Source organism: Solenopsis invicta, chromosome 4, assembly GCF_016802725.1.
Source record: "Solenopsis invicta isolate M01_SB chromosome 4, UNIL_Sinv_3.0, whole genome shotgun sequence".
Classification (NCBI taxonomy): domain Eukaryota; kingdom Metazoa; phylum Arthropoda; class Insecta; order Hymenoptera; family Formicidae; genus Solenopsis; species Solenopsis invicta.
In genome coordinates, this window is record NC_052667.1 from 24,166,869 (window position 1) to 24,182,017 (window position 15,149).

General features: G+C 36.6%; 1 protein-coding gene across 5 annotated transcripts in view; it reads left to right on the forward strand.

The window, feature by feature from the left end:
* LOC105194886 (serine-rich adhesin for platelets) overlaps positions 1–12,881 on the forward strand; it is a 44,632-nt gene extending 31,751 nt beyond the window's left edge. For 2 of the 5 annotated variants that reach the window (XM_011160013.3, XM_039447837.1), the window contains exons 2-6: positions 2,888–3,277; positions 3,836–4,137; positions 4,425–4,821; positions 6,438–6,550; positions 7,277–12,881. In XM_011160013.3, coding sequence (XP_011158315.1) covers positions 2,888–3,277; positions 3,836–4,137; positions 4,425–4,821; positions 6,438–6,550; positions 7,277–9,892 — 3,818 coding nt within the window. In that variant the 3' untranslated portion in view covers positions 9,893–12,881. Of the gene's footprint in view, positions 1–527; positions 1,211–2,887; positions 3,278–3,835; positions 4,138–4,424; positions 4,822–6,437; positions 6,551–7,276 lie in introns of those variants that run through there. The other 3 variants (XM_026136717.2, XM_011160012.3, XM_039447835.1) reach the window with 3 other exon arrangements.
* The last annotated feature ends 2,268 nt before the right edge of the window (positions 12,882–15,149 follow it).

A 15,149-nucleotide genomic window follows, 5' to 3' on the forward strand; every position in this document is an offset into this window, starting at 1 on the left:
TCGCGCTCCTGCTCGAATCAGAAAAATTCGTTACTTGGTCTTACAAAATCGCCTTAGAACACCAACTGACGCGGGTTTATAGCGACCACTGTTTTCCGACTTTCACATGCAATAAACGTCAAAGCGAAAATACATTTGATACTCTGTGTTTGTTGACAATGATTCGAATCCGGTTTACGAGCCATAAGTTCCACAATAAAATCACGTACAAAGATTAAACTGCCACAGAACACAGTATACGTTTACTCTTCTTTTACTTTTTACTTATCTAAAAGCTTGTATAACAATAAAATTAAAGCTTCTACAATTTTGTAATAATTCTTATTAATTAAAATAATCACCGTTGGTTTCTCAACGAGTTTCTTGTCCACTTGGAAAAAATATTCAATTTCTTTTGTAAAAGACTCGGTACTTTTATTTGAAGCAAAAACTTGATAGGGAAGCGTCAAATCGTCCGCCCGGATCTAATTAATAAAATCTTTATCATTCTACTGAAATAAAATGTAACTTCGCTTATCACGTTGATGAGAATTATTTATATTATTAAACATTATTTTAATGTTTCTCGCATTTACTCTCAAGGATTCGGTTAATGTCAGAAATTAATCTATGATATTGATTCAGTTCGTATATATAAAGAGTTGAAGATGAAGAAATCAAACATCGTGACGATCTTTCATTCGCACGAAGACACAGTCGCTAATAGCTCGGTAGCCTCCTTGGTAGCCCGTTTTCTATTCTAATTCCGATGCTATTCTGGTACCGTTGGAGGCAGCCAATGAGCAACGCGTCCTCCCGGCTACCATACGTGCAAATACATCCCTCACGGGCTCTTCGTTCTTCTCTTCTCGTCTCGTCCGGCGTCTCCACCATCACCCCCTTCCCCGTACCGATCGCAGTCGCTCTCGAGGCATCGTGTGCGATGCATTAATTCTGTATTCGTTATCGCCATCCCTTCATCCTTTATCAGTGGTGAACGCCTCTGAACCGATCTCTCGGCCTACGTCGCCAAGCGCCGAACGTCCGGGTCAAATCGATCGGTCGGAACGTCCTCGAGAAGCGGTTTCACTCGTCGATCAACCACGGCAATCCTAAAGGGAAGATAGCATCGGGTGGAGGAAGAGTGCGATGCAGTGGCGTCGGCAGAAGAAGGTCACTCACGTGATCGGGTCCTCGAATCATGTATTGCTCTTAGCGAGGTACCAAGATGGTACGAAAACATCATCCCAACATAGTTGCACATGGAGAATGCTTGTATAATATATTGAAGCGATATTATAAAGATCATAAAAGTTTAAGCAGAGGAATAGAGAAAAGTGAAGGAAAATTGTGCGAAGTTTCCCTCACCGCAATTTTAATTAAATCATTTATTCGCTTTTGTCATCCTTAATTTAATGGAATAATTTAAATACATTTTCTGAGACGTTCTGAAGTCGTAAAATATATAATTAGTTTGCTGCTGTTACAGCGAGTTTTTTAATTTTTTTAGTTTTATCCAGGTTTGGGTAAGTTAATATTATTTTTAACTAAATTAAGTTAATAGCTTACAAAATTAATTTAAATGTGTTAAAAGTTATATATAAACAAAACAAATTAACTTATTTCAAAATTGCGTTAAGATTAAATTAAATTAAAAGTTAATTTGTTGAAAAGCACTATTTTTATTAAATTAAAATCGTATATCGTAATTTTCTTAAAATTAGATTACTCTAAATAATAAAACAATAACAATACCTATTACATAAAATTAATATTTTATCTGTAAATTGAAACATGAAACAACAAAGAAATATTGTTGTTTATATAAAATGTATTTTTTTTACAATATTTCTCTTTTATATAGTTAAATTTTTCACTTAGAAAAAAGTTAATAAGTTAAAGCTCACGTGTTTTAAAAAAACTTTAGTTGAAGCTAAAAATTAAGATAAAAGTTATTAACTTTTAACTTTATTTTTTAATTTTCAATTTTATAGCTGGTTACTACCCAACCCTGATCTTATCCGTCTGATTCTATTAATACACGTTCAAAATATTATGTTCGCGTACATAAAATTTTGAATAAGACGAAAATAAAACACACTTATTTTTGTACTTATCTTGCATGAATTAGTAACTAAGTTTTTTCTTTGTCTGGAAAATAAAACACACTTATTTTTGTACTTATCTTGCATGAATTAGTAACTAAGTTTTTTCTTTGTCTGGATGATGCGTTCTTATAATTGAATGCACGTTGCTTAACGATCAATTTCATAGACGCTTTCTGCGATGATCAATTTCATGCAAATTACAAAAGGATATATAGTTCCTGCGTTAATCACAAGTGATCGTTCTAAACATAGAAATATTTTTAAAAACTTTAATATTATTTTTCATTATTAGATGCAACTGATAGTTGACAATTACATATTCATTAATTGCTCACTTTATGTTAATTTAATCCACTTATATGACATCAATTTCTTAGAAATTGTGAATCTTAAAAAAACCAATTATTCTGTATTACATATATTTCTGTTGCGTTACAAAAGAAATATTTGTAATATAATAATAATAGTATAATAATTGGTTTATTTTTCTCTCTCTCTCTCTCTCTATATATATATATATATATATAGGAAAAAATATATATTGGATATAATAATAGGCATTAAAACTGTTCAAAAAAGTGTCTATAAAATTAGAACCGTTTTTAGATATCTTTGATAATTGTCGGATATTTTAAGATTCGAAATATTAAAAACTTTGATATTCTGTAGCGTTTTAATTTATTATTTACAATTATACACCAATAAATGAAACTTATTTCATTCATTCGTGTAGAATTGTAGATAACAGTACGTAATTTTGATAAGTCTCGATACTAATCATATCTTTGTCAATTTGACAGCTCCACCTGGTGAGGAGGATGAGGAGGAGGGTTTGCGAAAGGACTACGTGAAGAGCCAGGAGAAAGAAACGAACGCGCACACACACTTCGATCGGAATGGACAGCAGAGCGGCTACAAGCCGCGTCGAGCTGGTACCAGTACCAGTGGCGGAAGTACAAGCGGCTACGCCAGCAGCGGCTCAAGATCGCACAGGGATGAGAGCGCCGGCTCGCCGTCGCAACCCAAAATCATCTTTAACGAAGAGGAGTACACGAGAATTACGACGCCGCGGCAGGATGTCCTCTTTAAAAAGGGCTACCTATCGCGCAAGAAACCCTGGACTGGAAACGCGAGTACCAGTGCTACGCCGTCGACTACGGAGAGTCAGTCGGCGTCACATTCCACCGCAGGTTGTTATCATACAATAAACGTATTGCTAAATGTTATAATGCGCTAATAGTGAGTGAAAAGCACACGCTAACGCCAGCGAAATAGCATGGTTTCAACTAAGTTAAAATATTTCAATTTTATAAGTTACTAGCATCGTCGTTTGCTGTATGTATAACTTTAACATCTTGAAACAAATTATTTTATTAGAGACCTTTTTTTAAATCTGGCAATAAGATTGTTTTAGTAAGATCCTGCAAAAAAGAGCTATACAATCACTAGCTTTTTTTTATTCTCTTTTCTATCTTTTTCTTATCTTTCAGAAGTTGACAAAACATAGCAAACCAATCAAAATTGACTCTTATGACTAGATTTTGATTGTAGAATCTTTATATTTTATTGTTGAAACATGAATTATAATTTATAAATATCTACTCGTATCTACATCTACTCGAGAAAATGTTGGGTCTTTCATTTTTTCTACAATGGCGTTTCTTTGGAGAAAGTTTTTATCATCTTGTCACTAATATATTTAGTTTGTAGATACATGAGTACATGGTTAAACGATAACATCTTTGCAGATGGCAGTGAAACTACAGAGGACCAGCAACTATTGGATAGGGACAGTGGAACGGGAGAATATCCGCCCGTAGCAGAGCCAGGAGCACAACTAGGATACGGAACATTTTACGATCATACGAGCGGCTACTATTACGAATATCCTGTGATGTTGGTCGGACCTGCACCAGTACCTGCTCAAGTTGGACCAAGTGTTCTAGCGACTGTACCCTGCGGCCCGGTCCCTCTAAGACCAATCGAATGGATTAATCCTGCCTTCGTGCCTAAACTTGCCAATCAGCCATATTGTTTAATGGACTATCAGGTGAGATAATCCGATATCTTATTTGTCGTATGTTTCCATTTGTCCGATTAAAATATTGACATAAAAATACATAAATTTCAAAAATTGTTACTACTGTATATTATACTATATATTATACTATATATGTATAATTAGATCATAGTGTATTTATCTTTGAATCAACTTGGTTTCGAATTATTATTAAATTAATATTAAGATTCTAAGATTGCATGGGATAAATTAACTTTGTATTAATTCAAAACAGTTATTTCATTATTTGATTAATTGATAATTATTATTTATTGTAGACTAATCAAAGTGCAGAACCGGTCACGATAGTGGAGGAACAGAACGGCACGATAGTGGCAGCGGAAGCTTCCAACAATGTGTGGAATGAGAGCGGTACTGGTAGTGCTAGCTGCAGCGGTAGCGTAGCCGAGGAAATCGAGGAGCAAGCTGAAGAAGCGGACAACGTGACTATGGATCAGCACGTTGTAAAGGAGCAGCTCACAGAAGAACAACTACCGGAACAATTGCATCTCGAGGAACAACATTTGGAGAACGGCATAACGACGGTGGATCCCTATCTGGATCCGCTAATGATGCAAGAACCAGTACACATGTCGCATATGATGCCGGCCGTACCACAGCCGTACATGTATCCTGGACACTACATGTTTGGGCCTCCCTTAGTCAACGTTAATGGTTAGTTACGAGATAGATAGATTTAGGATCGAAGTTGCCCCCTGAGTAATGTACGCGTGCTATAATAAACGGATTGGCAAAATCCTTGCTCTTTGCTATTTGCATGAGCAGATAGATCTACATTCGCGCTCGTAGCCTTGGTTCTGTTCACAGTCAGATGGACGGAACAAGTGTTGTTTGCCCACGTTTGCGTTTAAGAAAAAGAGGCGCATTTCGGGGAGGGAGTTCTAGTGCGATCGAGATGCACAATTTTTCATTCGACAGTTATATTAGAAAAATTAAAATTGTACTAGACTATAGTATTTGGCAGTTATTATAAATTAATTCGGATTATTGTGAATAACAGAAGAGATAAAAAAATTGAAATAAAAAAAAGTAGGATTGGAATTCGTTAGATTTTATTACAGTAAAGCTAATTGTCCAAAATTTTATTACTTGTTAGCAAGTTTAAAATTTTTTGTATTTTTTAAATTTAGTCTTTAAAAAGTTCAATTTTTTTATTGCCTACAATTCAAAAGCTTATCTCGATAATTTTCTAGAGGAAAAGTCAGCTCGATGAAATATGAGACAAATGCAAATGCAAACACTTCGTACGCAATCAGTCGTTACGTAAAAGCATGAAATTAACAACTTGTAGAAAAATGTAATGATATCGCGTAATTGAATTATTTATATTCGTTGCATTTCTAAACGCTCCTTCCTCGTACTGCGCTACACTGGCCGTAGTACGCTTGATTGTACCTATTTCTAATGTTAAACGAGAACAGTGTCGATCGGAAGCGCGGCCAAGGGAAAGGGATTTGCCCCGATTCATGACTTCTGTCCCGTCCATCGGCATCATTGCTGTTTTATTACTGCCGTGCCTCTACCACATTCAAGGTAAAAGGTAATAATTCGCAAAAAAGGTACCACGCTTTAGACACGATCGTGGAAACGGGAGTTTCGAGCTCCTAGAGTCTTGTAAAACAATATTCGCATTTTTTCCATATCGAGAATGTTCGTCGGTTAGCCCGGTATATATATAGTTCATTCTTCACGATCGTTCCTAAAGTTCCAACTCTGTACACGCTGACTTGTCCGTTTGTCGCTCGCGACTAACGACATACATCACTCGCATAAATGTCGATCGATGTACTTTTCACAGCTGCGACACGCTGTATTGTTTCATTGTTCTCACATTGCACCAGTAACGAAGCATATCTTATGTGAGCGAGTCCATTGACTCTATCGCGACCACCGCACGAGAAGAGATACGTCCCGTGGTCACGCCGGCACAATTTAACAGTCGGAAATATGTCTTGGCTGCGCGAGAGACGCGAGATGTGAGTTTGGCAACGGCAGCGCGTTGCTACATCTCAAATAGAACTTGTTAAAAATAACATTTGCGTATCGTTCGCTTCGATGTAACGAGAAGTTGGAAGACACAGCAGAAGCAGCGAAAAGTCAGGTTCACTTTTCGCGATAACTCCGGCACGGCTTCTGGCCGCTCATTTACGCTCTTCTGATCATAATTGAATAGCTCATCGGCATCGCCAAATGTCGCACTGAAATATTCGTTGGTCGATCCTCGTGTCTTTCGACAGACTGATAACGCGCGGCAATTTCTTTTGTCTAAGGTGTTACCATCCAGAGCGGGCCATTAGTGAGAACCATGGACGTAACAACTATGATGGCGTGCGCCAAGCGAAGAAAGAAGAGAAAGAAAAGAAAACAGAGAAGACCTACTTTGGTAAGTCAAAACTCATCTGATTCGAAATAAAATGAATGCTAAAGTTCTGCTCTTATAGAAGAAATAATTAACATATAACAAAATGATTAATGTGTAACTACAGCAATATATATTATTAATAATCAGGGTTGGGTAAGTTAATATTTTTTTAAACTAAATTAAGTTAAAGTTAATGGCTTATAAAATTAAATTAGTTATGTTAAAAGTCGCAATAAAACAAAAAAACTAAGTTGGTTAAAAGTTAAATTAAGTTAAATTAATTTTGAAAAGTATTATTTATATTAAATTAGAATATCATATTTTTTTTAAATTAGATCTACTTCAAATAACAAAACAATTACAATATGGTTACATATGGATCAAATAAATTTAATATTAATTTTTAAATTAATACTATATAAAATACTATATAAAATAGAAATATTGTTTTTCTTAATGTAGCAAAGCATTTTTCCTTTTGTATAGGTAAATTTTTAACTTAAAAAAAAGTTAATAAGTTAAAGTTTGTATTTTAAAAATAACTAGTTCAAATTAAAAATTAATTCAAGTTACAAGTTTTTAACGTTCTAACTATATTATTTACAACTTTTTAACTACTTTTTACTTACCAACCCTGCTGATAGTATAAATACGAATACCAGAAATACTTCATGTATTTTTTTTGCGAGATATTTTTAACGAAATATCGTTTCATTAAATCTCGATATTCTTTCTGATTAAATTCAGGGTAATACCGAAGATGAGGAAGAGGGGGAATACAGTTCCGAATGTGATAATGATGTATCGTCTTCCCGACTACCTTGGTCAGAATGTTCGACCTCGACCGTGACTACAACGACGACGACGACAACCGCGAATCGGCCGCTCAATCCTGAGTGCCAGGAATTTCAGTTGCGGCCGGCTCTGCAATCGCGAATCCTTACCGGTCCTGTTTCGTCTGTCGTCACCACTGTGGCAGAAGAGGTCACGTTGTCCGTCAATGATGCACCGGATGTGTCATCTTACACCGAGATGGAACCTGTCAATTGCGAGACCGAGATGTGCGATTCGTCAACTATTCAAACTTTAACGAACCAGGAAATGACGACAATCCACAACTCGGAGCAAGTCATTAGGGAGACGTCTTTGGAGAAAATTCAGCCGGCGGCAGTTGGACATGTGCCGAGAAACAGAAACGCAGAAAGTCAAGTGAATCACTCAGTCGCGAATGCGGAAGCAATAGTAACGAACGAGATTATGGAAATAAGAAGCAATGTTCCGATTGATCGCGAAGCGTTCTCCAAGACTGATACTACTTTGGAGAATGACAGCAATTCGACCAGTGCCAATGCGAAGCATGAGCTATTCGAAAATAATAGTGATGCTATTAATACGGAAGATATATCGAGTAATTGCGTCAACTGCCCTAAAGAAAATTTAACTAACGGTGATACGAATTATGATCATCTTGCCGACATAACGGAGAGAACATCAAAATCGAGATCGGTGAGTCCTCAAGGTGATTCCAATTTAACAACAACGAACGTCAACGAAAAAGAGGAAGTTCAACATTTACGATACTGTAACAATTCGTCCGTTACACGAGCGTCACTTGGATTGTCCAAGAAGTACAACAAGAAAGGTCCGAAATTTGTGAGAGAATCTACGCCTGGACCAGATTTGGATGATTCCACGCAGTTGGATACGGAGAACAGGACAACGCTGGTACAACAATTCGAAGCAGTCGAACTGTCGGATACGGATTGCAAATGTAATATGAACGATAAGCTGGGCGAGACAGAACTGAAAATGGCGAACGAGGAAGACGCGTTGGAGATACATAACGAGGGCACTATTAAAACGACGAATGGGGACGCGATTGAAGGCTCGAACGAGGATTCCGGGTTTGAGAGCCAAACTAGACTGCCGAAGAAGTATCCTATTACAGCTGCGGTGAAGGAGTGGCTGCGCAGAGCGAACTCGCCCGATATTTTCGTCACGTCAGCATCGACCTCTGAGAGCGAGACGGACGAGGATGACGATGAAGAAATTGATGCAAAGCCGCCAAAAAACTTGCAAGGCAACCCCATGCCTGCACTATCTGCTAATAGCGGCGCTGACAACGTTACATTGTTGTCGCGCACGGCTAGCTGCGGCGAATTCGCAAAAACCAACAACAATAACAATAACAACAACAATAACAACAACGCAAGGAATGATCAGATAGAGGCTGATTCGACATCGATCGGCAGAAGAAAGAAAGATGCAAAAGTTGTAAAGAGAAAAACGAAGGCAAAGAGAAACGATAAACGTAATAAAAACGTCGATGAGAAGACACAGAGTCAACTGGTTTTCTCGTTGGTTTCGTTGGACTTTGTCACTGCCGTGAGATCGAGAGACAAGCCGAAGAATAATAATGTTGGTGACGTTTGCGAATTTACTCAGGAGGATAGCGTTGCGGGTATGAGGGTTGCTTTAAGTTCTCGGATAAACTCGAAAAGAGTTAACGCAAGACGATTGAAGACATTGAGAAAAATCAGTAAAAATCCTGTTGAGAATATCGACATCAAGATGCGACGTATAGACAATTTAAATGACGAGGAGAGCAAGGAAACGAGCGAAAGCAGTATGGTGAGCGTACGGACGTTCGAGAAAGGGGAGATTATCATTTCGGAAGACGGCAGATTGTTACCGACGTCTTCGTACGAACCTGTTCCGTTTAACGATCGTGATCTCATTGCTGCTCACGCAGACGTGATTAATGATAACGTAAAGACGTGCGAGAGGAGAAACAGTAGCGAAAATGACGAGAATGACAGTGTGATGATAGCGTCCTCGGTCAGCATAGAGGAGCCCGATGTGTTGGAGTGCTGGGAGGCAGAGACTGTGGAGCCTGTGATAACTCCGAGGAGGATGCTACAAAGTCCGGGGGTCCTGTGCGAAGGCGAGGCGGCAGAGGACGACAACACCGAGATCGAAAAAGCCACCGTAGAACACGTGCGTAGGTATTACAGACTGGGGGCACGAGACACCGTCAACACGGAGGAGGAGTCGAGCGATTTCAGCACGTCGATAATCTCGTCAAAATCGAGAACAGTGCCAAATGATCCGGAAAACAAAATAATCGGGTATTTACGCGACCAGGAGATCCCGATTTTCATACCGGATAAAAATCAAGGTGTCACCCTGACTGGAGACGAGAAGATACCCATCGACGAAGCATTCGAGGTGTATGAGAGTTATTACGACGGAAAATCGCCGTTCATATCGTTCGACTCAAAGATGTTTAAGCAACGGCCGTTATATGGTCAAAACGGTGAGGGTCCTATACCATGCAGAGCGGGGTGCTGTAACATACAATAATATCGAAAAAAATGTATCCTATTGTAAATTTTTTTTTTAACGAAAAAATATATTATTATAACACAACTTATATTATTATAATAATATATTGTTACGTAATCGCGTCAGGGCCGTTCTTTTTAAAGCAAGCCAGGATGTTACGCTTTTTTCGGGTATATCGCGTACATGTACGCGTAATGTGCACCACCTCCTCTCATAATATAAAACTAAATGTCCCGTCCTTGTCGGACGAAGATTTGACGAATCGATATTCTTTTGAAAGTTTAGTGTGACACGCTCAAAGAGGACTAAATGTTATTTCAAAAGCATCGTGGACTGCGATCCACATTTTTGTAAATAGTTTTAAGAGTTCGTTCGTAATTGTATAGCTTTCTGTGGAAAAAAATCTTTCAAAATTTTATGTGTGTGGGAGCATGCATTGTAGCAGTCACTCTACGATAGCATTTTACCATTATTGTCATTGAAACATTACCGTATGTCATTGTTCATCAATCAAAGACAGAGATTTGTAATGTTTCGACGTTCAGCTTTTATCTGGACTGCGAGCTTATCGACAGGCAATACGTTGTTTTTCTCTGGATATATAGCAGAAAATAAGTGCGAATTTTATTTTGGATGAGATGATGGAGGATGAAGAGAGAGAGAGAAAAGTATACGTATATGGAGAAGCATGTTGAGGCACAGGGGATGCCAGACTGTTGTTTTTATTCTCGCTACGATATCTCGTAATACACTCAGTCGAAATGACAAGAGCGTTATTTTTAGAATCTATATAAAAGACACAAGAATGTTAAAAGACTAGAAATTATTGTTGCACGTAATCACGTTGGATGGCCTTTGCTTAGAAAAGTTTTGACTGCCCTCAAGTTTTTGATGCTCGGCATTAAATCGAAGTATTCCGCATGTTCATCCGTGTGAGTCTCTTTCTCCAATCGAGAAAGAGAGGAATGTACCGAGGAGGGCCGACAGAGAGCAAATCGTTCAATAATACATGCTTTTAAATAGCGATACTTAATAATCGCGCATAGTTGTAATTTCGCGTTCTCGTAGGAGGTACTAGCTGAAAAAAAATCAAGAAAACGGGCAGCGTTAAAACGGTGAGCTGTAGTTTTAGCCTGTTATTGAGAAGTATAACGAGATGTATATAGAAAAATCTTAACGACAGTTAGATAACGATCTGTACTGCAGTGATCGACGGATGCTTAGAGTAGAAGTTATAGTCAATTTTTCTCGCTAATTTTTCTAATGCTTTCTAATTCATTTAATTTGTAGAATTTGAATCTATAAGAAAGGATCATCCCTCAAGGTTAACTTCGAGATTTAAATTTCTGTATTTCTAAAACTGAAGTTTTTTATTTCAACTTCAAATTTAGATTCGATGCCACGAAATCCTGTACGTACACTCAAAAAAGAAATGTTTAATTATAAAATATTGAAATATTTTATTTGCGTTTCAGTTTTTTAAATACTTAAAAATGTTTTAGACAGTGTTTAGAGTTAAAAAGACTAAAACATTTAAGATTGTTAAAGATTTCAGTTTTAAACATTTTAGTGTTTTAAATTTTAAACTTAAACATTTTTAACTATTTAAAAAATCAGAGATGGAAATAAAACATTTTAATGTTTTACAAATAAACCCTTTTTTACTGTATAGTCGAATAATGCTGATGAGGGATGATCTTATTTCTAAACGTCCGTCGAGAAATCAGGGAGAAGCAAAGCAAAGCGTTTTTTTTTTTTTTTTTCTTTTCCGATAGATGTGATTTCGACCGGAATTGGATGAGCGCACCGCAAAGATGTATATGTGTATGCGCGCTTACGCATATACATGAAACAAGCTGCACTTGTTACGACATAGCCCACGCTTTAGTTGATTTGTGTCCAGGAATAGATTGACAGAAGAGTACCTTAGGCTGCATAATCGCGCGTAGATTGATTTGATAGAATATGGTTCGCGAGGTCATGTGTCCCATATCACGACGCCCGTAACATACCTCAGAGAGATGTTTAAATATGGTCACTCGAGGCATTAGCGAAACGCGAAACGATAATAAATGCCGCTAATATATTAATAACGAAAAGAAAAGGAAAAGACCGATGAAATATTCAAGATGATAGAAGACGGAAACGAGAGACACAAAAAGATAGTGTTTAATTTTAAGATATTAAAATGTTTTATTTGTGTCTGTTTTTTTAAATGCTTAAACATGTTTTAAAGGGTGCTTCGATTTAAAACTAAATCATTTTTAAGTACTTAAAAAATTGAGTCAAAAATAAAACATTTTAATATCTTTTAAAATTAAACGCTTTTTTTCAGTGTAGGGAGGACGCGAAACCTAATAAATGTCATAGCGGCGATGTGTAGACACCATTGTTCCTGCAAAGCTCTAGTTTTCTTAAGCATGAATATGTATAAATCATTTTCCGAGACGATCAGGCGTAGCTCTATGGACGTTCGTTTACACCAAAGTAATATTAAAGAATAAGTACGAATATATATCGTTACATTGAAAAAAAATGCGCGTTGCATCAATTGTGTGCCTTATTCTGTGGCGGCCGTTTTTGTAACTATTTCAAAGCACTCTCCTTGATAATAGTCAGTAGCGAGATATCAAGGTGCGATTAAGACTTGTTAAAATTGATGAGAGAAAGAGAGAATGAGAGAGCGAAAGAGAGAGAGAGAGAGACAAGTGTGCGGGAGAATTCGCCCGCGATCCTTATCAGTGCATGCGTACCCGAAACGAGGACTCGTTTAGATTCCTTTTCACGAAAATTATCGACCTCATTCGTCGGACATGTCCGATGCAATTGTGTATGCTGATTATTCATAAAGACATTAAAGCGTTTGCATCTTACACACACGAGTCATGTTACTGTACAATGATATATTTTAGTTGAAGTTAACATGTATGGAATAAGTGTACTTGAATTTTGTTGTGTTTTTGCTTATAAAAATATAAATAAAACGTTTCAATTTTTAAAGTCAACAGTGTCTTTAATATATTAGAAATTATATAAGTAGGTATCAACAATGGCTATGCATCATGCACAAGCGGCAGATACCTTCCATTATCCTATCCCTTGTCAATGGCTACGCAAGAACGCTCCTCCCATTGCTCCACCTACAGTAATAATTTTATATAGTATACATCAAGTTTATACAAAGTAATTATTGTTTTTTATATGAAATTGTATCTTTTTCATTTACAATTTATTTCGTTTATATAGAATTTTAAAATTATATTCAAAGTCACCTTTATCTTGATAAATCTTGCATTTTTTATCAGTTTCGTACTAGATTTGAGTGAGCTCAGTTGAAATATTATATAAATAATGAAGCTATTTTTTTCTTAAATATCTTAAATCTAAATATAAAATATCTGTAAATTTGAAAAGATGTTTATAAAAAGCCACCGTTTTAAATTTGATGCACAAATTCTGCAAATTAATTATCTTTCTAATTACAAACAAAAACAAATATCTTGACTCATAAAAAGTACACATAAAGGTTATGCCATACATTTTTAAATTATTTCTATATTATTTAGGTATTTTTTATGAATGAATAAATAATTTATTAGTTTCTTTGGGGCCAAAATATACATATACAGTTTACATTATGTTTACATGATTTTTTTTAAACAACAAAGCAATGGATATTAGTATAAAGTGGATAAAATAATATAAAAAAGTAATTAAGTAAATTATTGATATCTAATTTAATTTTTAATAAATTAAAAATATATATTATTAAAAATAAAAAACAAAATCTAGCTTTTACTATTTCTTATAAAATCCAATCAGGAAACAATATTTTTTAAATATTTAAAAAACCTTATAATGAAGAATAAATATTTAAAAAACATTTGTCTTCTGATGGGGAACCTGAATCTTCTACGAATCATCTATGAATTATTTACAGAGATAACACGTAAAACAATTTACATATTTTACACGTAATATAGATTATTTATATTTTAGGTTCTGGAATTTATCCAAGAAAGTTTCGATTCTTGGATAAAGTTAGCTGTTATTTTTCGCAATAAATTTTTTATAGTTTTATTTTAACTTTTCTTATTGGCATTATTGCCATAGATATTTAATAGTTGTTAGCATCATTATTAAATTGATTCTCGATTTAATGTACTGATATTACTATCTTCGTTTAATTTAAAACTGTGTTTCAAGACCGAATAATTTATCGACGCGCAGTTTGGCGCACTTGAAAATGTATATAAAATCATACAAGAAATATCAACATTAAAAATCTTAAATATCGCATTAAAGAATAAATTAATTTTTGAATTGGTTTGACAGATCACAAAATTGTTTTGTAGAATAAAAGTACACACAAAAAAAAAAAAAATTTTGAATAGGATAGATTTTACGAGAAAATCGAAAGGAAGAAGAGAAGAAGCCTGCGAATAGCCATGCCCACGATTTAGCTAATATGATTTTTCGAGACGCCATACGCCATCTCTACAACGTGGACATACACTACGATGTCAATGTACAATTGGTTAATACCTCAGAAAGCATGTCAATCGCGTCTGTTGGCACACCTGACGAAAGGATGAATGTCGAACGCGCGTACACCAACTTTGAATTTTTCCTAACGACTTTTGCGCGATTTATTGAGTCGCAATTTATGCGAGCGCAATCGGGACGAGGCACGAATACTGAAATGTGGGAGTAAATAAACAGTAGATACAAATGAATTGACTCACCGTTCGCCGCTCGTCACTCCGTCCAGCTCCGTCTTGTAGTCTCGGTCGCCGCTTTCGAAGATCCAAAATCCTCCTCAGGACGATCCTCCTCTCTTGATTTATACGTGGCACAAACGCGCGACACTTCGTTCGTTTTCGGCATTCCCGGTACTCACGCCCGTCGAAAACTCAAGATGCGGGACACGGGGTAACGGAGAAGACGCGATTGAACGCGCGACACGACTTCGCATTGTACCCCGATCGACCGATTGCCGTCTGAGCGACACGGAAGATCCAAGATCCTCCTCAGGACGATTCGTCTTGATTCACACTTGGCACGAACGCGCGATTCGTTTTCGGGACTCTCGAAACACTCCCGGTGCTCACGCGCGTCGAAAAATTGGGATACGAGAGGCAAGAGGAAGATACAAAACACGATTGAACACGATAAGACTTCGCATCCGACACGACGGATGTCGGTACGAACGCCCGACACTTCATTTTCGGCACTCCACGACACTCGAAACATTCGCTTGCGTCAAAAACTCGTA